This window comes from Ovis canadensis, chromosome 3, assembly GCF_042477335.2.
Source record: "Ovis canadensis isolate MfBH-ARS-UI-01 breed Bighorn chromosome 3, ARS-UI_OviCan_v2, whole genome shotgun sequence".
Taxonomy (NCBI): Eukaryota; Metazoa; Chordata; class Mammalia; order Artiodactyla; family Bovidae; genus Ovis; species Ovis canadensis.
This window is the reverse complement of record NC_091247.1, coordinates 56,721,032-56,744,579: the sequence shown is the minus strand read 5'-3', so window position 1 is coordinate 56,744,579 and position 23,548 is coordinate 56,721,032. Positions and strand designations below refer to the sequence as shown.

Genomic DNA, 23,548 nt, shown 5'->3' with positions numbered 1-23,548 from the left:
TCTGAGTTTATTCCTAAAAGTCCCATTACCCACATAAGCCAACAATTATTTACTACCTGGAACTCTAGTCCGGACAGAAGCAACAAGCTCTTGGACAATTTCATCATTGCTCTTTCCCTCTCCACCAGAAGAGGACCTTGGTTGAACCTCAAGTATAGTGTTGATCAAAGTGTTGGTCTCTTTGTACTATAATGGCGAGGAGAAACAGAACAGTGAGGACCCAAATTCTCCAAAAAATAATTTTGCAGCACATACAGTTTATTACAGAAATAATAGCTGTTGCCAAAACCAAGGACATTTTATATGTTGAAGATAGAGTTGGTAAAATATGCTCATTGGAAATGCATAGTATTTCATCCGTGGTGTTATGTTTAAAACATTTCTGGTTGAATAACACTTTAATGAAACTGTCATTTAATCATATTTTTAAAAATGGTTAAAATGATAAATTTTATGTTATATGTTTTACCACAATAAAAAATGGTTAAACAATTTTTGGCTAATTCTTTAAAAGGCAGTTATGAAAATGAGAAAGAAATAATGAGAAGTCAGTGTTAGAACATACTTTTATTTAAATAATGTTACCTCAATTAGAAAAGTATTATAGAACATTATTAAAAATTTAGAAAACACAGAAAAGTAAAAAGAAAAATTATTCATGATTTTGCTTTTAAGAAATATTTACAACTTTAGTTTACCTGGCCCACCCCTGAATTAGCCATCTGACTACCAGGGAAGTCCCCACTGGCTCTTTCTAATGTGATTTATTTTTCCTTTGATTTTATGCTTAGAAATTCCTATTCTAAGATCAGTTAAATATTGTTAATTTTTCTAGATTTTTCCTTTATTCAGAAACATGGTAACTTCTCATGAATATTTGTTGGAATCTCTTAGAGGTTTTCTTTATACTGGTCATAACACTCATCATTCACTTACCCAAGAAAAGAATTCAGAACCTAGAGTTACAGATCTTGCTTGTAAAAATTATATTTTACATGACAGATCTTCTTTCAAACATTACTTTCGACATGTTCATTCGGTCCTAAACAACTGTAATGTTATTTACTTAATGCTATAGTTAAATAGTTTGATTTCCTTGCTCAGTGCCAACCATTTAATAATGACTTTTGTGTTTTAGTTTGTGCTTCCCAGGTGTTGCTAGTGGTAAAGAATCCACCTGCCAGTGCAGAAAATGCAAGAGATGTGGGTTTGATTCCTAGGTTGGGAAGATCCCCTGGAGGAGGAAATAGCAAACCATTCTAGTACTCTTGCCTGGAGAATTCCATGGACAGAGAAGCCTGGTGGGCTACAGTCCATGGGGCCACAAAGTGTCGGACATGACTGAGCACATACACTGTTTTAGTTCTTGACTTCTTGGTTAGTCAAAAGTCTTGAAACATTTAGAACAGCCAGGCCCAGCTTTCTATACTGGTCTCTAGTATGCACCTTTGTAAGTGTAGTTTGCTGAGCTGAGGAAGGAATCATTGATATTTTTTGAATTAAGACTCTATTGATGAGACCTAATTATCTAACCTAAATCAACTAAAGCAAAAAGAAGGGATATGTTGACATATATAGCTGGGAAGAAGAGAACTCAAGTCATGTGGGTTTCAGGCATGGATGGAGCTAGCATTCTCTCTCCTGTTCATGTCTGGTTGTTTCTCTCATTCTTTCCTGTGGAAGATGACCTTCTTCATGTGGTAGGGAGAAGGGGTCAGGGCATCAGGGATAAGGGCACAAAATGCTGCAGATATGCAGCATCTTAGGCAGTCATTCCAGAGGAAAGACAGCCCTCTCCCAGTACAGCATCTATATATCATGTCTCAGGAAAGGACTCTCATTCTCCTAGCATGGGCCATGGGCCTGCTTCTTGGACAAGGTCCAGTAGCTGGGTGATGCTGTGATGCCTGGGTCACATGCCCACCTCTGTGAAGGCAAAGAGTGGCTGGAGGTTTTGCCAGAATCTAATAGACTGAGGAAGTGGAAGTTGTCCCAAAGGAAAGAGGTAGGAGTCAGGTGTGTACTGTGCCAGAAAAATGAAGGAAAGGAGGCTGGACAGAAAAATATACCTGGGACCTCACCACATGCCTACTGCCTCATTCTTAGTCATTCAGAACTGATGGAAAACACAAAAAACTACATTCACAGGTACACATTGCCAAGAATGCTGCTCCTCCCCAAAGTCCTAACTTCTCATTGAATGCAGCAGTCTATCATTTCCACACTCTTCTCTCTCTTCTCTCACCTCCACATCTACCCACTCTAGAGCAAACAGTCAGATGACTGAATATTAACTAGGTTTGGCCACCTCTTTTTCCTCCTGAAAGTAGAATCAGGAAAAATGAGACATTCCAATTCTTGACCGAATGTGCTGTGGTTAGTTGTTCAGTCGTGCCCAGCTCTTTGCGACCCATGGACTCTAGCCCAGGCTCCTCTGTCCATGGGGATTCTCTAGGCAAGAGTACTGGAGTGGGTTGCCATGCTCTCCTCCAGGGGATCGTCCCAACCCAGGAATCAAATCCAGGTCTCCCGCATTGCAGGCAGATTCTTTTACCATCTGAGCCACCAGGGAAGCCCTTCACTGAATAGCAAACCAATTTTTAGGGCAGAGAGCATGACATAGGTTTTGGACCATTGAGAAGTTCCACAGTTGTTTTGTACATGTTCCTTGATATCCAGGCTGATTTTACCCTCTAATTTGTCTCTTATTTGTAGAGACAAAATTTAAATTGCAAAGAAAGGTGATTCCCTTCAGCTTCATGAGGCCAATGTGGTCTCCAACATTTAGAGTATTCCAGGGCCCCAGGGACATACCTCTTTTCATGGCTTTGATTCACCTAACGATTCCAGAACATGATAGATAATAAAACTGGAAGGATATGGAAGGGACCAGTCATGGGGGAGTCTTGAGTGTCATGCTGAGGAGCTTGGACTACCCTTAAGTAATGGCATGGCATCAGAGGGTCTTGGAGGAGTAAAATTATCCATTTTGCTCTTGGGACATAATGCTGTGGTCAGGTTGTTGTTATTCTGTTGCTAGTTCAGTTCAGTTCAGTCTCTCAGTCGTGTCCGACTCTTTGCGACCCCATGAATCGCAGCACGCCAGGCCTCCCTGTCCATCACCATCTCCCAGAGTTCACTCAGACTCACGTCCATCAAGTCAGTGATGCCATCCAGCCATCTCATCCTCGGCCATCCCCTTCTCCTCCTGCCCCCAATCCCTCCCAGCATCAGAGTCTTTTCCAATGAGTCAACCCTTTGCATGAGGGAGCCAAAGTACTGGAGCTTCAGCTTTAGCATCAGTCCTTCCAAAGAAATCCCAGGGTTGATCTCCTTCAGAATGGACTGGTTGGATCTCCTTGCAGTCCAAGGGACTCTCAAGAGTCTTCTCCAACACCACAGTTCAAAAGCATCAATTCTGCAGCACTCAGCCTTCTTCACAGTCCAACTCTCACATCCATACATGACCACTGGAAAAACCATAGCCTTGACTAGACAGACCTTAGTCGGCAAAGTAATGTCTCTGCTTTTGAATATACTATCTTGGTTGGTCATAACTTTTCTTCCAAGGAGTAAGCGTCTTTTAATTTCATGGCTGTAGTCACCATCTGCAGTGATTTTGGAGCCCCCCAAAATAAAGTCTGACACTGTTTCTACTATTTCCCCATTTCTTTCCCATGAAGTGATGGGACCAGATGCCATGATCTTCGTTTTCTGAATGTTGAGCTTTAAGCCAACTTTTTCGCTCTCCTCTTTCACTTTCATCAAGAGGCTTTTTAGCTCTTCTTCACTTTCTGCCATAAGGGTGGTGTCATCTGCATATCTGAGGTTACTGATATTTCTCCTAGCAATCTTGATTCCAGCTTGTGTTTCTTCCAGTCCAGGATTTCTCATGATGTACTCTGCATAGAAGTTAAATAAGCAGGGTGACAATATATAGCCTTGACATACTCCTTTTCCTATTTGGAACCAGTCTGTTGTTCCATGTCCAGTTCTAACTGCTGCTTCCTGACCTGCATACAGGTTTCTCAAGAGGCAGGTTAGGTGGTCTGGTATTCCCATCTCTTTCAGAATTTTCCACAGTTTATTGTGGTCCACAGAGTCACAGGCTTTGGCATAGTCAATAAAGCAGAAATAGATGTTCTTCTGGAACTCTCTTGCTTTTTCCATGATCAAGTGGATGTTGGCAATTTGATCTCTGGTTCCTCTGCCTTTTCTAAAACCAGCTTGAACATCAGAGAGTTCACGGTTCACGTATTGCTGAAGCCTGGCTTGGAGAATTTTGAGCATTACTTTACTAGCATGTGAGATGAGTGCAACTGTGCGGTAGTTTGAGCATTCTTTTGCATTGCCTTTCTTTGGAACTGGAATGAAAACTGACCTTTTCCAGTCCTGTGGCCACTGCTGAGTTTTCCAAATTTGCTGGCATATTGAGTGCAGCATTTTCACAGCATCAGCTTTCAGGATTTGAAATAGCTCAACTGGAATTCCATCACCTCCTCTAGCTTTGTTCATAGTGATGCTTTCTAAGGCCCACTTGACTTCATGTTCCAAGATGTCTGGCTCTAGATTAGTGGTCACATCATCATGATTATCTGGGTCATGAAGATCTTTTTTGTACAGTTCTTCTGTGTATTCTTGCCACCTCTTCTTAATATCTTCTGCTTCTGTTAGGTCCATACCATTTCTGTCCTTTATTGAGCCCATCTTTGCATGAAATGTTCCCTTGGTATCTCTAATTTTCTTGAAGAGATCTCTAGTCTTCCCCATTCTGTTGTTTTCCTCTATTTCTTTGCATTGATCGCTGAAGAAGGCTTTCTTATCTCTTCTTGCTATTCTTTGGAACTCTGCATTCAGATGCTTATATCTTTCCTTTTCTCCTTTGCTTTTCGCTTCTCTTCTTGTCACAGCTATTTGTAAGGCCTCCCCAGACAGCCATTTTGCTTTTTTGCATTTCTTTTCCATGGGGATGGTCTTGATCCCTGTCTCCTATGCAATGTCACAAACCTCATTCCATACTTCATCAGGCGCTCTATCTATCAGATCTAGGCCCTTAAATCTATTTTTCACTTCCACTGTATAATCATAAGGGATTTGATTTAGGTCATACCTGAATGGTCTAGCGGCTTTCCCTACTTTCTTCAATTTGAGTCTGAATTTGGTAATAAGGAGTTCATGATCTGAGCCACAGTCAGCTCCTGGTCTTGTTTTTGTTGACTGTATAGAGCTTCTCCATCTTTGACTGCAAAGAATATAATCAATCTGATTTCGGTGTTGACCATCTGGTGATGTCCATGTGTAGAGTCTTCTCTTGTGTTGTTGGAAGAGGGTGTTTGCTATGACCAATGCATTTTCTTGGCAAAACTCAATTAGCCTCTGCCCTGCTTCATTCTGTATTCCAAGGCCAAATTTGCCTGTTATTCCAGGTGTTTCTTGACTTCCTACTTTTGCATTCCAGTCCCCTATAATGAAAAGGACATCTTTTTAGGGTGTTAGTTCTAAAAGGTCTTGTAGGTCTTCATAGAACCGTTCAACTTCAGCTTCTTCAGCGTTACTAGTTGGGGCATAGACTTGGATAACTGTGATATTGAATGGTTTGCCTTGGAGATGAACAGAGATCATTCTGTCATTTTTGAGATTGCATCCAAGTACTGCATTTCGGACTCTTTTGTTGATCATGATGGCTACTCCATTTATTCTGAGGGATTCCTGCCCGCAGTAGTAGATATAATGGTCATCTGAGTTAAATTCACCCATTTCAGTCCATTTTAGTTCGCTGATTCCTAGAATGTTGACGTTCACCCTTGCCATCTCTTGTTTGACCACTTCCAATTTGCCTTGATTCATGGACCTGACATTCCAGGTTCCTATGCAATATTGCTCTTTACAGCATCGGATCTTGCTTCTATCACCAGTCAACTGGCTGTTGTTTTTGCTTTGGCTCCATCCCTTCATTCTTTCTGGAGTTATTTCTCCACTGATCTCCAGTAGCATATTGGGCACCTAACGACCTGGGGAGTTCCTCTTTTGGTATCCTATCATTTTGCCTTTTCATACTGTTCATGGGGTTCTCAAGGCAAGAATACTGAAGTGGCTTGCCATTCCCTCTCCAGTGGACCACATGCTAAGTCATGTCCAATTCTGCAACCCCATGGCCTATAGCATGCCAGGCTCCTCTGTCCTCCACTGTTTCCCAGAGTTTGCTCAAATTCGTGTCCATTGAATTGATGACACTATATAACCATCTCATCCTCTGCTGCCCCCTTATCCTTTTCCCTTCAATCTTTCCTAGAATCAGGGTCTTTTCCAGTGAATCACCTCTTCTCATCAGGTGGCCAAAGTATTGGAGCCTCAGAATTAGTCCTTTCAGTGAATATCCAGGACTGATTTCCTTTGAGATTGACTTACTTGATCTCCTTGCAGTCCAAAGGACTCTCAAGAGTCTTCTCCAGCACCACAGTTCAAAAGGATGAATTCTCAACCTTCGTTATGGTCCAGCTCTCACATCCATACATGACTACTGGAAAACTATAGCTTTGAATATACTGATCTTTGTTGGCAAAGTGATGTCTCTATGTCTCTACTTTTTATTATGCTGTCTAGGTTTGTCATAGCTTTTCTTCCAAGGAGCAAGTGTCTTTTAATTTCATGGCTGTATTCACTGTCTGCAGTGATTTTGGAGTCCAAGAAAATAAAATCTGTCACTGCTTCCACTTTGTTGTCTTCTATTTGCCATGAAGTGATGGGACCAGATGCCATGATTTTAGTGATCTGGTCCTATGACCTTGACGAACTGTGCTTTCATTTAAAAATTTTAAAATTATTTTTTAAAAATTAAGATATAATATCCAGGAAACTATATTCTATATCATGTGACAAACCATAATGGAAAAGAATATGAAAAATAATATATATATGTATAACTGAGTCACTGCTATACAGAAGAAATTAACATTGTAAGTCAACTACACTTCAATAAATTTTTAAAAATTGTTGAGTTAAAAAAATTGAGATATAGTTGATGTACAATATTATATGTTACAGGTGTGCAGCAGAGTGATTCACAATTTTTAACGGTTATACACCATTTATAGTTATCATAAAATATTTCCTACTTGTGTTGTATAATATGCCCTTATAGCTTTCTAATTTTATACATGATAGTCTATACTTCCTAATCTCTTACCCCTGTTTTGCCCCCCACTCTTTCCTTTCCTCACTGGTAACCAATAGTCTGTTCTCTGTATCTGTGAGTCTGCTTCTTTCTTGTTATCTTCACAAGTTTGTCTTATTTTTTGGATTCCACATATAAGTGATATCACACAATATTTCTCTCTCTCTGTCTGACTTATTTCACTTAGCATAATGCCCTTCAAGTCCAACCTGCTGTTGCAAATAGCAAAATCAATGATCCGTGCTTTTGAAGAGCAGTGTTTGATTTATCTGCCTTGGATATTTGCTATTGCACTTTTATAACCTATTCATCTGTGGATCCATAAATCCTTGTATAATATGATATAAATATCCCCAGAATGGCAGGAGAGGAGCAAAAGAGAAAGGACTGTCTGGATTACCATCCAAATCCCCATATTATGGAAGACTAGCAGGTAAATTATGGACCAGGCAGAGGCTGAAAGGTGAGGAGGTGGTCAGTGACGAGAAGATACCTAACTATCTTAGGATTCCATGAAAGATCCAGAGACAACAGGGTGCTAAATTGGAACCAAATGCTGAAGCTGAGGTGAAACATTTATTTTATTTATTTAAGAAGATTATAATTTATACAACCAGTGAGATGATTATGAATGTTTCAGGTTTATATACACAATATGAATATGCATTTAAGTTGAAAGGCCACATACCTGGTAAACTAGGTTGGCATTTTCATGCATTCCAAATATTTCTGGGTCATCTATCAAAGGCAGGTTTTCAATGTAGTCTTTAAACTCTTGCAGGCTGTCAGCCAAGGGAGCAAAATAGATACCTGTTATTGAAAACACAGAAGGCAAATATGTCTTAAATAGATGACCTTTGAGTACCGCCAAGTTTTGCGCTTCTCTGTCTGTTCAGATGGTGGCTATCATCAGCTGCATCATGAAGAAACAGGGATGGTTTTTTGCAAGCCCCCTAGCTTTCATTGCTGTGTCAAATTCCTTCACATTTTCTAGAGGCCTTTAGCATCTATCAGTGTCCTAACCTTTTAAGGTGTCACCTGCAGAACATTCCAAGATTCTAAGAATTCAGTGATGTGCTGCTGAAAGGTGTGCTCTTAAGTGACAGAACTTTGAAAACACATTTAGACAGAATACAGTCTACTTTAGACCAGAAATAGTTAAAAATGGTTATCACACAATAGGTATCTTTGTACTCTTACAAAGCTGAAGCTATGACAATCCTGGACAGCATATTAAAAAGCAGAAACATCACTTTGCCAACAAAGGTCCGTATAGTCAAAGATATGGTTTTTCCAATAGTCACGTATGGACATGAGAATTGGACCGGAGAATTGGACTGAAGAATTGGTGCTTTTGAACTATGGTGCTGGAGAAGACTTTTGAGAGTCCCTTGCACAGCGATGAGCTCAAACCAGTCAATCCTAAAAGAAATCAACTCTAAATATTCATTGGAAGGACTGATGCTGAAGCTACAATACTTTGGCCACCTGATGCAGAGAGCCAACTCATTGGAAAAGACTCCAATGCTGGAAAAGATGGAGGGCATGAGGAGAAGGGGGCAACAGAGAAAGAGATGGTTGGATGGCATCACTGATTCAACGGTCATGAGTTTTAGATAGTGAAGGACAAGGAAGCCTGGCATGCTGCAGTCCCTGGGGTTGCAAAGAGTCAGACACAACTTAGCAACTGAAAAAGGAACAAAGCATGGGCATGGTGAGTATGGGGGTCTGGGTGGTGAGAACTGGACACAGACAGTTCCTGGATGGAAAACTGAGGATGCTGTTAATGACTTCTTGGAAAAGGTCTTTTTCCATAGTATTGAAAAGTCACTCACCTGATTCAGAATATTTATAACCATCTTGTAATGTTTCAGGAGAAAAAAATCTTTTCAAAACAGTACGAAGGCATCTTTGATCCCAGGTATCCGTAACTCTTCCACCATAGGTAATTTCACCTGAAAAGGAGTTTGCATTTAAAAACGTTGTTTGTCTTTAACTGATATGCACACCCACATTCTAATAGGTTTATTTATTTACACATTTGGCTCATTGAGTGTCTTTCCACTAACCTATCCCTAAAGATAATAAAAGTCAATTTTTAAAAAGCAGAAAGAAGACTAGTATATGTTGTTGTTGTTTAGTTGATAAGTTGTATCCAACTCTTTTGTGACCCCCACCTGAACTGTAGCCTGCCAGGCTCCTCTGTTCATGAGGTTTCCCAGGCAAGAAAATACTATAGTGGGTTGCCATTTTCTCCTCCAAGGGATCTTCCTGACCCAGGGATGGAACCTTTGTCTCCTGCATTGGCTGCTGCTGCTGCTGCTAAGTCGCTTCAGTCGTGTCTGACTCTGTGCAACCCCATAGATGGCAGCCCACCAGGCTCCGCTGTCCCTGGCATTCTCCAGGCAAGAACACTGGAGTGGGTTGCCATTTCCTTCTCCAATGCATGCAAGTGAAAAGTGAAAATGAAGTTGCTCAGCCGTGAGCGACCCCATGGACTGCAGCCTACCAGGCTCCTCCAGCCATGGGATTTTCCAGGCAAGAGTACTGGAGTGGGGTGCCACTGCCTTCTCCACTCCTGCATTGGCAGGTGGATTCTTTACCACTGAGCCACCAGAGAAGCCCAAGGAGGGATATGTACTTTCCCCCAATTATTTTGCCTTTCCCAAATAATTGAAACTAAAGCTACTGAGCTCTGTTTACATATTTCTTCTTTCTTCCTTTTTTTTTTTTTCCTTTGTTTAAAAAATATTGAAGTGTTGACTTTGGGCCTTATCCCATCATTGACTGTAGTATTGTAAAACATACCTACTTTGCATCAAAGACTGCTTTTTTGGGGGCCAGTAAGCTAAATAGAACCAAAATATTTACAAGGCATTCAAAATCTATACATACCTTATACATTATTAATGTACAAGGAGGAAAGGATAGATCTAAGATGAAAGAGACAATTTACCTCACAGAAATTATATTATGGGGAATTTAAATTTATTGGTATCCCATCTCTCTTTCCACAGAGAAGTTATGCTCCATTGTCACCCTGACATTACAAATAGGAATGAGTTATTCTGTGCTGTAATGATTGTATTACTGATGTGGTGGTTTAGTTGCTAAGTCATGTCTGACTCTTGTGACCTCATGGACTGTAGCCTGCCAGGCGCCTCTGTTCATGAATTTCTCAGGCAAGAATACTGGAGTGAGTTGCCATTTCCTTCTCCAGGGGATCTTCCCTACCCAGGGATTGACCCTGCATCTTCTGCACTGAGGGTGGATTCTTTACACCTGAGACACCAGGGAAGCGCACTGCTGATATAATTCCTTGGAAAAATTCCAGACCCATTGCTACAATTTCTTATTCACCTCTGTAGTGCTCCAAGAAGAATTTTACCTATGATAGTGATGTTGTCAACTTCTGAATCTTTTAAATGTTCATCTGCTCATCTCCATCTCTTATTAGGTCAAGATTTTTTTTTCATTCTCTTTCAAGCTGAGATGGTTGGTTGAGAGAAAGTTATTTGTGCTTGGATCTTTGTAGTTTATTTTTTCCAGGATAGTAATGTGCTAACTGGCATCTATCTTTCGTCTCCTGTTGAAGCACCTCTGGTCCGTCTTTTTTTTTTTTTTAATTTATTTATTTTAATTGGAGGCTAATTACTTTACAATATTGTAGTGGTTTCTGTCATACATTCACATGAATCAGCCATGGGTGTACATGTGTTCCCCATCCTGAACCCTCCTCCCATCTCCCTCCCCAGCCCTGAGCACCCTGTCTCATGCTTTGAGCCTGGACTGGCGATCTATTTAACATATGATAATACACATGTTTCAATGCCATTCTCTCAAATCATCCCCCTCTTGCCTTCTCCCAGAGTCCAAAAGTCTGTTCTTTACATCTGTGTCTCTTTTGCTATCTCACATTTAGGGTCATTGTTATCATTTTTCTAAATTCCATATATATGCGTTAATATACTATATTGGTGTTTTTCTTTCTGACTTACTTCACTCTGTAGAATAGGCTCCAGTTTCATCCACCTCATTAGAACTCATTCAAATGCATTCTTTTTAATAGATGAGTAATATTCCATTGTGTATATGTACCACAGCTTTCTTATCCATTTGTCTGACGATGGACATCTAGGTTGCTTCCATTTCCTGGCTATTATAAACAGTGCTGCGATGAACACTGGGGTACATGTGTCTCTTTCAATTCTGGTTTCCTCAGTGTGTGTGCCCAGTATTGGGATTGCTGGGTTGTATGACAGTTCTATTTGCAATTTTTTAAGGAATCTCCACACTGTTCTCCATAGTGGCTGTACTAGTTTGCATTCCAACCAACAGTGTAAGAGGGTTCCCTTTTCTCCACACCCTCTCCAGCATTTATTGTTTGTAGACTTTTTAATAGCAGCCATTCTGACCAGTGTGAGATGGTATCTCATTGTGGTTTTGATTTGCATTTCTCTGATAATGAGTGATATTGAGCATCTTTTCATGTGTTTGTTAGCCATCCGTATGTCTTCTTTGGAGAAATGTCTGCTTAGTTCTTTGGTCCATTTTTTGATTGAGTCATTTATTTTTCTGGAATTGAGCTGCATGAGCTGCTTGTATATTTTTGAGATTAATTCTTTGTCAGTTACTTCATTTGCTATTATTTTCTCCCATTCTAAAGGCTGTCTTTTCACCTTGCTTATAGTTTCCTTCATTGTGCAAAAGTTTTTAAATTTAATTAGGTCCCATTTATTTATTTTTGCTTTTTATTTCCATTACTCTGGGAGGTGGGTCATAGAGGATCCTGCTGTGATTTACGTCAGAGAGTGTTTTGCCTATGTTTTCCTCTAGAAGTTTTATGGTTTCTGGTCTTACATTTAGATCTTTAATCCGTTTTGAGTTTGTTTTTGTGTATGGTGTTAAGAATGTGTTTTAGTTTCATTCTTTTACGAGTGGTTGTCTGGTTTTCCCATCCCCACTTGTTAAAGAGATTGTCTTTTCTCCATTGTATATTCTTGCTTCCGTTGTCAAAGATAAGGTGTCTATAGGTGCGTGGATTTATCTCTAGGCTTTCTATTTTGTTCCATTGATCTATATTTCTGTCTTTGTGCCAGTACCATACTATCTTGATGACTGTGGCTTTGTAGTAGAGCCTGAAGTCAGGCAGGTTGATTCCTTCAGGTCCATTCTTCTTTCTCCAGATTGCTTTGGCTATTCAAGGTTTTTTGTATTTCCATACAAATTGTGAAATTATTTATTCTAGTTCTCTGAAAAATACCATTGGTTACTTGATAGGGATTGCATCGAATCTATAGATTGCTTTGGGTAGTATATTCATTTTCACTATATTGATTCTTCCAATCCATGAACATGGTATATTTATCCATCTAGTTGTATCATCTTTGATTTCTTTCATTAGTGTTTTATAGTTTTATATATATAGCTCTTTTGTTTCTTCAGGTAGATTTATTTCTAAGTATTTTGTTCTTTTTATTGCAATGGTAAATGGAATTGTTTCCTTAATTTCTCTTTCTGTTCTCTCATTGCTAGTGTATAGGAATGCAAGGAATTTCTGTGTGTTAATTTTATATCCTGTGACTTTACTATATTCATTGATTAGCTCTAGTAATTTTGTCATGGAGTCTTTAGGGTTTTCTATACAGAGGATCATGTCATCTGCAAACAGTGAGAGTTTTACTTCTTCTTTTCCAATCTGGATTTCTTTTATTTCTTTTTCTTCTCTGATTGCTGTGGCTAAAACTTCCAAAACTATGTTGAATAGTAGTGGTGAGAGTGGGGACCCTTGTCTTGTTCCTGACTTTAGGGGAAATGCTTTCAATATTTTCACCATTGAGGATAACGTTTGTTGTGGGTTTATCATATATGACATGACTGAATGACTGAACTGAACTGAACTGAACTGAATCATATATGGCTTTTATTATGTTGAGATATGTTCTTTCTATGCCTGGTTTCTGGAGGGTTTTTTTTTTTTAATCATAAAGGGATGTTGAATTTTGCCAAAGGCTTTCTCTGCATCTATTGAGATAATCATATGGTTTTATCTTTCAATTTGTTAATGTGGTGTATCACATTGATTGATTTACAAATGTTGAAGAATCCTGCATCCCTGGGATAAAGTCCACTTGGCCATGATGTATGATCTTTTAAATATATTGTTGGATTCTGTTTGCTAGAATTTTGTTAAGGATTTTTGCATCTATGTTCATCAGTGATATTGGCCTGTAGTTTTCTTTTTTGTGGCATCTTTGTCTGGTTTTGGTATTAGGGTGATGGTGGCCTTATAGAATGAGTTTGGAAGTTTACCTTCCTCTGCAATTTTATGGAAGCATTTGAGTAGGACAAGTGTTAGCTCTTCTCTAAATTTTTGGTAGAATTCAGCTGTGAAGCCATCTAGTCCTGGGCTTTTGTTTGCTGGAAGATTTTTGATTACGGTTTTGATTTCCATGCTTGTGATGGGTGTGTTAAGATTTTCTATTTTTTCCTGGTTCAGTTTCAGAAAGTTGTACTTTTCTAAGAACTTGTCCATTTCTTCCATGTTGTGCATTTTATTGGCATATAGTTGCTGATAGTAGTCTCTTATGATCCTTTGTATTTCTGTGTTGTCTGTTGTGATTTCTCCATTTTCATTTCTAATTTTATTGATTTGATTTTTCTCCCTTTTTTTCTTGATGAGTCTGGCAAATGGTTTGTTTATTTTATTTATCTTCTCAAAGAACCAGCTTTTATTTTTTTATTTTTTTTTTCAAGTTTGCTTTTTTTTTTTTTTGAGGGATATATACAATTTATTCTTACAACATGTTTCTTCTTGAATGAGCATGTGTATTTTTGTCTTTTTTTTAAAAAAATTTATTTTTACTTTATTTTACTTTACAATACTGTATTGGTTTTGCCATACATTGACATGAATCCACCATGGGTGTACATGCGTTCCCAAACATGAACCCCCCTCCCACCTCCCTCCCCATAACATCTCTCTGGGTCATCCCCGTGCACCAGCCCCAAGCATGCTGTATCCTGCATCGGACATAGACTGGCGATTTGATTCTTACATGATAGTATACATGTTTCAATGCCATTCTCCCAAATCATGCCATCCTCTCCCTGTCCTTCTGAGTCCAAAAGTCCACTCTACACATCTGTGTCTCTTTTGCTGTCTTGCATACAGGGTCATCATTGCCATCTTTCTAAATTCCATATATATGTGTTAGTATGCTGTATTGGTGTTTTTCTTTCTGGCTTACTTCCCTCTGTATAATCGGCTCCAGTTTCATCCATCTCATCAGAACTGATTCAAATGTATTCTTTTTAATGGCTGAGTAATACTCCATTTTGTATATGTACCACAGCTTTCTTATTCATTCATCTGCTGAAGGACATCTAGGTTGTTTCCATGTCCTGGCTATTATAAACAGTGCTGCGATGAACATTGGGGTACATGTGTCTCTTTCAATTCTGGTTTCCTCGGTGTGTATGCCCAGAAGTGGGATTGCTGGGTCATAAGGCAGTTCTATTTGCAATTTTTTAAGGAATCTCCACACTGTTCTCCATAGTGGCTGTACTAGTTTGCATTCCCACCAACAGGGTAGGAGGGTTCCCTTTTCTCCACACCCTCTCCAGCATTTATTGCTTGCAGACTTTTGGATCGCAGCCATTCTGACTGGTGTGAAGTGGTACCTCATTGTGGCTTTGATTTGCATTTCTCTGATAATGAGTGATATTGAGCATCTTTTCATGTGCTTGTTAGCCATCCACATGTCTTCTTTGGAGAAATGTCTATTTAGTTCTTTGGCCCATTTTTTGATTGGGTCGTTTATTTTTCTGGAATTGAGCTGCATGAGCTGCTTGTATATTTTTGAGATTAATTCTTTGTCAGTTGCTTCATTTGCTATTATTTTCTCCCATTCAGAAGGCTGTCTTTTCACCTTGCTTATATTTTCCTTTGCTGTGCAGAAGCTTTTAATTTTAATTAGATCCCATTTGTTTATTTTTGCTTTTATTTCCAGAATTCTGGGAGGTGGGTCATAGAGGATTCTGCTGTGATTTATGTCGGAGAGTGTTTTGCTTATGTTCTCCTCTAGGAGTTTTATAATTTCTGGTCTTACATTTAGATCTTTAATCCATTTTGAGTTTATTTTTGTGTGTGGTGTTAGAAAGTGATCTAGTTTCATTCTTTTACAAGTGGTTGACCAGTTTTCCCAGCACCACTTGTTAAAGAGATTGTCTTTCCTCCATAGTATATTCTTGCCTCCTTTGTCAAAGATAAGGTGTCCATAGGTGTGTGGATTTATCTCTGGGCTTTCTATTTTGTTCCATTGATCTATATTTCTGTCTTTGTGCCAGTACCATACTGTCTTGATGACTGTGGCGTTGTAGTAGAGCCTGAAGTCAGGCAAGTTGATTTCAAAGCAATTTACAAATTCAATGCAATCCCTATCAAGCTACCAGTGATATTTTTTACAGAACTAGAACAAATAATTTCAAGATTTGTATGGAAATACAAAAAACCTCGAATAGCCAAAGCAATCTTGAGAAAGAAGAATGGAACTGGAGGAAAGAACCAGCTTTTAGCTTTGTTGATTTTTGTTATGGTCTCCTTTGTTTCTTTTTCACTTACTTCTGCCCTAATTTTTATGATTTCTTTCCTTCTATTAACCCTGGGGTTCTTCATTTCTTCTTTTTTCTAGTTGCTTTAGGTGTAGAGTTAAGTTATTTATTTGATTTTTCTCTTGTTTCTTGAGGTAAGGTTGTATTGCTATGAACCTTCCCCTTAGCACTGCTTTTACTAAATCCCATAGTTTTAGGGTTGTTGTGTTTTCATTTTCATTTGTTTCTATGAATATTTTGATTTCTTTTTTGATTTCTTCTGTGATTTGTTGGTTATTCAGAAGCATGTTGTTTAGCCTCCATATGTTTGTATTTTTAATAGTTTTTTCCCTGTAGTTGACATCTTATCTTACCACATTGTGATCAGAAAAGATGCTTGGAATGATTTCAATTTTTTTGAATTTACCAAGGCTAGATTTATGGCCCAGGATGTGGGCTATCCTGGAGAAGGTTCCATGTGCACTTGAGAAAAAGGTGAAATTCATTGTTTTGGGGTGAAATATCCTATAGATATCAATTAGGTCTAACTGGTCCATTGTATCATTTAAAGTTTGTGTTTCATTGCTAATTTTCTGTTTAGTTGATCTATCCATAGGTGTGAGTGGGGTATTAAAGTCTCCCACTATTATTGTGTTACTGTTAATTTCCTCTTTCATACTTGTTAGCATTCGCCTTACATATTGCAGTGCTCCTATGTTGGGTGTATATATATTTATAATTGTTATATCTTCTTCTTGGATTGATCCTTTGATCATTACATAGTGTCCTTCTTTGTCTCTTTTCATGGCCTTTATTTCAAAGTCTATTTTATCTAATATGAGTATTGCTACTTCTCCTTTCTTTTGGTCTCCATTTGAGTGAGATATCTTTTTCCAGCCCTTCACTTTCAGTCTGTAGCTGTCCTTTGTTTTGAGGTGGGTCTCTTGTAGACAAAATATATAGGGGTCTTGTTTTTGTATCAATTCAGCCAGTCTTTGTCTTTTGGTTGGGGCATTCAACCCATTTACATTTAAGGTAATTATTGATAAATATGATCTCGTTGCCATTTACTTTGTTGTTTTAGGTTCGAGTTTATAAACCTTTCCTGCGTTTCCTGTCTAGAGAAGGTCCTTTAGCATTTGTTGGAGAGCTGGTTTGGTGGTGCTGAATTCTCAGCTTTTTCTTGTCTGTAAAGCTTTTGATTTCTCCTTAATATCTGAATGAGATCCTTGCTGGGTATAGTAATCTGGGTTGTAGTTTTTTCTCTTTCATCACTTTAAGTGTGTCCTGCCATTCCCTTCTGGCCTGAAGAGTTTCTATAGAAAGATCAGCTGTTATTTTTATGAGAATCCCCTTGTGTTATTTGTTGTTTTTCCCTTGCTGCTTTTAATATTTGTTCTTTGTGTTTGATCTTTGTTAATTTGATTAATATATGTCTTGGGGTGTTTCAAATCTCCCTGGTGGCTTAGATGGTAAAGTGTCTGCCTGTAGTGCAGGAGACCTCGGTTTGATCCCTGGGTTGGGAAGATCCCCTGGAGAAGGAAATGGCAATCCACTCCAGTACTCTTGCCTGGAAAATTCCATGGACTGAGAGGCTCCTCAGAGCCTGGTAGGCTACAGTCCATGGGGTCGCAAAGGGTTGGACATGACTGAGCAACTTCATTTTCACTTTGGAGTGTTTCACCTTGGGTTTATCCTTTTTGGGACTCTCTGGGTTTCTTGGACTTGGGTGGCTATTCCTTCCTCATTTTAGGGAAGTTTTCAACTATTATCTCTTCAAGTATTTTCTCATGGCCTTTCTTTTTGTCTTCTTCTGGAACTCCTATGATTTGAATGTTGGGGCATTTGACATTGCCCCTGACCTCTGGTCAGTCTTGTTGGCTTAGCCACTTAGAGTGAGCGTGTAGCTGATTCCCTCTATCAACAGTTCTAAGAAGGAAGAAGGAGATGCTGTTGTACTTTCCTGAGAATATTCTTCAGTTACCCTCTGGGAAGTCTTGGAACACAAAGTTGGGTTAAATCTTTGTGGTCAGTTTATCTTCTTTGGACTAACTCGAAGCTCCTCTTGCATCCTGGGGGCTGGATAGGAATATAAAGTTCAAGTTTCTTCAGTTGTATGATGATGTCTGGGAAAGGAGGGTGGCTTGGAAAAGTCAGGTTCCAATAATTACTCAGTAGTGAGAGGAAGAGTTGGCCTAAAATGCATTACTCTAAAAAAAAATTCAGGGACTTTCCTGGTGATTCAGTGGTTAAAATTCCATGCTTCCACTGTTGGGTTGATACTTGGTTGGGGAACTAAGATCCTATATGCCTCGCAGCAGGGCCAAAATACTTCAAACTAAAATATCTACATTTTGAGAAGCAGCACAGAAATTATTTGCCTTAAAAATCAAATTTTGTGATTCTGTTTCCAGATTCAGTGTTATCTTTTTCTTTGCTCAAATAAGTAAACCAGGAGCTCGAATAATTTGACTCAAGGTATCTGACTCAATTTTAGGCTTACTTTTAAGCAGCAGTTTTCTGGATTTAGAATAACAACATTTGGGAGGGGGTGTCCACCACACATACCCACTGTGTGTCCTAGCCCTAGCATGACGGTTCCTAAGGGTCTCGCTGCAAATCCTGACGTCATGGTTTTCCCCTTCTCTTCTATTCTTATCCCCATGGGTTGGCTCAGGGATGGCCTGATACAAACTGGACAGGCCTGAGGTTTGGCTTTGTCCTTGTCCACTCTGTGCTCAGATCTGATTCCTGGACTTAAACATTGCTGTAGCTTGCTCTATAAAATTTTAAGGACCGCCCCCACCTTCCTCCAACCCCAAACACCTTATCATATTCAAAGCCTCCTTAATCTTTCTCTGTTTATTCGCTCCTGTCTAGTCTCCCCCTTGGTGTTGCTATAATTCCCTTGTTCAATTCTTCATCTTGCTTTTACTATAGCTTTGTAAATGATTGCACCTCTTCCCAGCCTAAAAGACTGTAATTGCCAACCATTGCTTATAAGGTAGAGTCCAAATTTATGAAGAACACACACAGGCTTTCAAGATGTGCTCGCAGATCACTTTTTTTTTTTTTAATTGAAGGTAAAGCTTTCTTCCAAATACACGACCTCTTTAAAAAAATGATTTATTCATTTTAGTATTGGCTGTACTGGGTCTTTGTTGCTGCATAGGCTTTTCTCTAGTCATGGAGAGCAGGGGCTACTCTCTAGTTGTGGTGCGTAGGCTTCTAATTGCAGTGGCTTCTCCTGTTTTGGAGCATGGCTTCTAGAGTGCTTGGGCTTCAGTAGTTGTGATTCCCCAGGCTCTAGAGCACAGGTTCAGTAGTTGTGATGCATGGGCTTAGTTGCTCTGTGGCATGTGGGATCTTTGTAGACCAGAGATTGAACCTGTGTCTCCTGCACTGGCAGGTGGATTCTTTACCACTGAGCCACCAGGGAAGACAACATCATCTCTTTATAGCCTGCTCCAGCACTACTGAACTATTCACAGTATCTACAGGCATAGCTCATCCTGATATTGCTTGCTGGGCTTTCCCATCAGTGTTCTCTCTGCCAGAGTGCTCTCCTGCCTCTTCTCTTCCGCTGAGCCCAACCCACTTTTTAGCATTCTGCTCAACCATCACACCTCGATGGAGCTTCCCTAGATTCCTCCAGGTAGAGTTATTTGCTCATTTTGAATTCCCACAGTATTGTCCTTACAACTTCTATTTTGGTAATTATACCATATTATAGTTTATTTATTATCTCTATCCATGAGTTTTTGGTAGATGGGAGCTACATCATCTTTATATTTCCAGCCTTTAACATAGTAGTACTAAGCTGTATTTTCTGGATTAATCCATAGATGGCTGTCTAAAATCTTACCATGAGCAAATATTATTGCCTGGATACAGCACTGCCTTTTTTTTTTTTAATAAAAAGTTTTAAAATTTATTTTATTTTTGGCTGCACTGGGACTTCATTGCTGTGCTCAGGCTTTCTCTAGTTGCAGCTAGAGAGAGGGTGACTCTTCGTTGTGGTGTGTGGGCTTCTCATTGCAGTGGCTTCTCTTACTGCAGAGTACAGGCTCTGGGCTTCAGTAGTTGTGAGGCATGTGGAATCTTCCCAGACCAAGGATTGAACCTGTGTCCCTTGCATTGGCAGCATAATCTTAACCACTCTGGACCACCAGGGAAGTCCCCAGCATTGCCTTTTTTCTCCTACTTTTAAAAAACCTTTTTAATGAGCTATACCTTGAAGATCATAAAATCACTTAAATTTCACATGTATAACTAGTTTTTAGTAAATTTACAAGATTATATAACTATCATTATAATCTAATTTTAGAGCATTTCTATCATCTTCCACAGAATACATCTTGTGCCCATTTGCAGTCACAGTCCTTTTTTATTCTGCCCCATGCAATCATTCTTTCTGTCTGTATTCTACTTTCTGTCTGTATATTTGGTTTTTCTGGAAATTTCACATAAATGGAATATACAGCATATGATATTTTATGTCTGGCTTCTTTGACTTAGCATGTTTTTGAAGTTTATCCATGTTGGAGCATGTATCAGTACTTTATTTCTTTTTATGGAGCAATTATGGCTCAGCTGGTAAAGAATCTGCCTGCAATTCGAAAGACTTGGGTTTGATCCCTGGGTTTGGAAGATTCACTGGAGAATGAAAAGGCTACCCACTCCAGTATTCTGGCCTGGAGAATTCCATGGACTATATAGTCCATGGGGTTGCAAAGAGTTGGACACAACTGAGAGACTTTCACTTTTCAATACTACATTGTGGGATTTTCCCATTGGCTCAGCCATAAAGTATTCACTTTCAATGCAGGAGAAGCAGGAGACATGGGTTCCATCCCTAGGCTGGGAAGATACCCTGGAGAAGGAAATGACAACCCACTCCAGTATTCTTGCCTAGGAAATTCCATAGACAGAGGAGCTTGTGGGTTACAGTCCATGGAGTCACAAAGAGTCGGACACAACTGAGTACACGTGTTGTCAATATTACATTGTATGGAATATACCTGGTTTTATTCATCCATTCATCAGTTGATAGACATTCAGGTTGTTTCCACTTTTTGGTATTATGAGTAATGCTTTTATGAACATGAATGCTGTTAAGAACATTTATGTACAAGTTTTAGTGTGGACATGTGTTTTCATTTTCCCTGATATATATGCAGGAGTAGAATGGAATTTATAGGTCATATGGTAAGACTATTAAAATATTATCCAAAGCAGCGGCACCTCACTGCATTGCCACCAGCAATGTATGAGATTTTCAGTTTCTTCACTTTCTTGATAACACTTGTTATGGTCTTTTTTTTTTATTATTATTATAGTCATCCTAATAGGTATAAAGTGGTATCTCATATGGTTTCAATTTTCATTGTCCTAATGATTAATTGAGCATATTTTCATGTGCTTATTAGGCATCGGTATGTATTTTTTGGTGAAATGTACATTCAAATCTTTTGCCTATTTTAAAATTGGATTTTTTTCTTACTGTTGTAGGAGTTCTTTACACACTTCATAGACAGGTGCCTTATCAGATACATGGCTTGCAAATATTTTATCTTGCTTTTGCATTTTCTTGATAGTGTTTGCTGAGGTGTAAAAGCTTTACATATTGAAAAAGTTGAATTTATTATTTTTCTTTAATTACTAGTGCCTTTTGCACCATATCTAAGAAGCCATAATTAACCTAAAGTCATGGGGATTTATTTATATGCTTTCTCTTAAGAGTTTTATAGTTTTAGCTCTTACATTTAGATATACCACTCAGTTTGAATTAATTTTTTTGTATGCTATGAGATAAGGATTCAAATTCTCTTTAGCAGCTGGGTATCCAATTGTCCCAGCATCATTTGTTAAGTTGTCCTGGTGCCTTTGTTAAAAATGATGATAAATATAAGACTTTATTTTTGGATTCTCAATTTTGTTCCATTGATTATATGTCTAATGTTATGCCAGTATTATATAGTTTTTTAAAAAAAGTTGAATTTAGTTTATTTACAATATTGTGTGTAAGGTGTACAGCAAAATGATTCAATTATACATATATGTGTATATATCTTTTTTCTAATTCTTTTCCTTTATAGTTTATTACAAGACATTGAATATAGCTTCCTGCGCTATACAGTAAATCCTGTTTTGATTATTGGGGTTTTGTATAACTTTTGAAATTGGGAATTATAACTCTTCCGACTCATTCATTTGTTTTTTCAAGATTGTTTTTGTTTTTTGGGGCCCTTCACATTTTTGCAGATTTTATGATCAGCTTCAGCTGTTAAATCTGTCAGCAATTGTGTTAAATCTATGTTGTGCTTATACTTAGTTGCTCAGTCATGTCTGACTGTTTGCAGTCTCATGGACTGTAGCCCACCAGGCTCCTCTCTTCATGGGGATTCTCTAGGCAAGAATACTGGAGTGGGTTGCCATGCCCTCCTCCAGGGGATCCTCCTGACTCAGGGATTGAACCCAGGTCTTCCGCATTTCAGGAAGACTCTTTACCATCTGAGCCACCAGGGAAGCCCGTGTTAAATCTATAGATTGGTCCGGGGAATGTTATCACTTTAACAATATTGTATCTCTCAATTCATAAGCATGTCATGTTTCTTCACTAATTTCAGTTCAGTTCAGTCACTCAGTCGTGTCTGACTCTTTGCAACCCCATGAATTGCAGCACTCCAGGCCTCCCTGTCCATCACCATCTCCCGGAGTTCACTCAGACTCATGTCCATCGAGTCCGTAATGCCATCCAGCCATTGTCCCCTTCTCCTCCTGCCCCAATCCCTCCCAGCATCAGAGTCTTTTCCAATGAGTCAACTCTTCGCATGAGGCGGCCTAAGTACTGGAGTTTCAGCTTTGGCATCATTCCTTCCAAAGAAATCCCAGGGCTGATCTCCTTCAGAATGGACTGGTTGGATCTCCTTGCTGTCCAAGGGACTCTCAAGGGTCTTCTCCAACACCACAGTTCAAAAGCATCAATTCTTTGGCGCTCAGCCTTCTTCACAGTTCACTAATTTAGATTATCTTTAATTTTCTTTGGCAACGCTTTGCAGGTTTCAGTGTACAAATCTGCACTTTTTAAATTAATTCTTTTTGATGTTATCATGAACATAATTACAAATATTTTCAAATTGTTCATTGCCAGTGTACAGAAAAGAAGTTGGTATTTGTATATTGACTTTGTATCCCACAGCCTTGCTGAACTCATTTGTTACATCCAGTGTGTGTGTGTGTGTGTGTGTGTGTGTGTGTGTGTGTGTGAATTCTTTAGGATTCTCTGCATTCAAGATGTTGTCATCTGCAAATAATTTACTTCTTCCATTCTAAACTGATGCCTTTTATTTATTTTCCTTGTCTAATTTCCTGGGATAGAAACTTCAGCACAACATTGAATAGTAGTAGTGAGAAAAGATATATCATTGTCTTGTTCCTTTCTATGCTTTTCAAAACCCAGTTACTTTCATGGCAGTAGAAACAACTGAGCTAATGGAAAGGTCAAAGGTTCTAGGAAAGAAAAAAGCAGAGAAAAGCTAGGAAGCAGAAATTTCAGGGTATGTACAGGGTGGCAGGGAGAATACTGTCTAGTTCACTGTTATGTTAAGCAATCTCAGCCCCACAGGAGTGGCTGGGGGCAGAAGTACAAAGGAGCTTCCCAGGTTCCATGCCCAGCCTTCTTGGTCCAGCCTGGAGACAGGTCTTCATCCATTTTCACTATTGTTTCACTGCCCTTCACTCAAGCATGTTCCAAGGTGTCACATGCTGTTCAAGTCTCTA

At 39.0% G+C, this 23,548-nt stretch overlaps 1 protein-coding gene across 1 annotated transcript in view; it reads right to left on the bottom strand.

Annotated features, from left to right (window-relative positions):
• Positions 1-23,548, bottom strand: part of DNAH6 (dynein axonemal heavy chain 6) — a 286,898-nt gene that overhangs the window by 17,941 nt on the left and 245,409 nt on the right. Inside the window, exons 69-71 of the mRNA XM_069583083.1 lie at positions 9,010-9,129; positions 7,863-7,984; positions 57-186 (exon numbers count right to left, since the gene is read on the bottom strand). Coding sequence (XP_069439184.1) covers positions 57-186; positions 7,863-7,984; positions 9,010-9,129 — 372 coding nt within the window. The remainder of the gene's footprint in view (positions 1-56; positions 187-7,862; positions 7,985-9,009; positions 9,130-23,548) is intronic.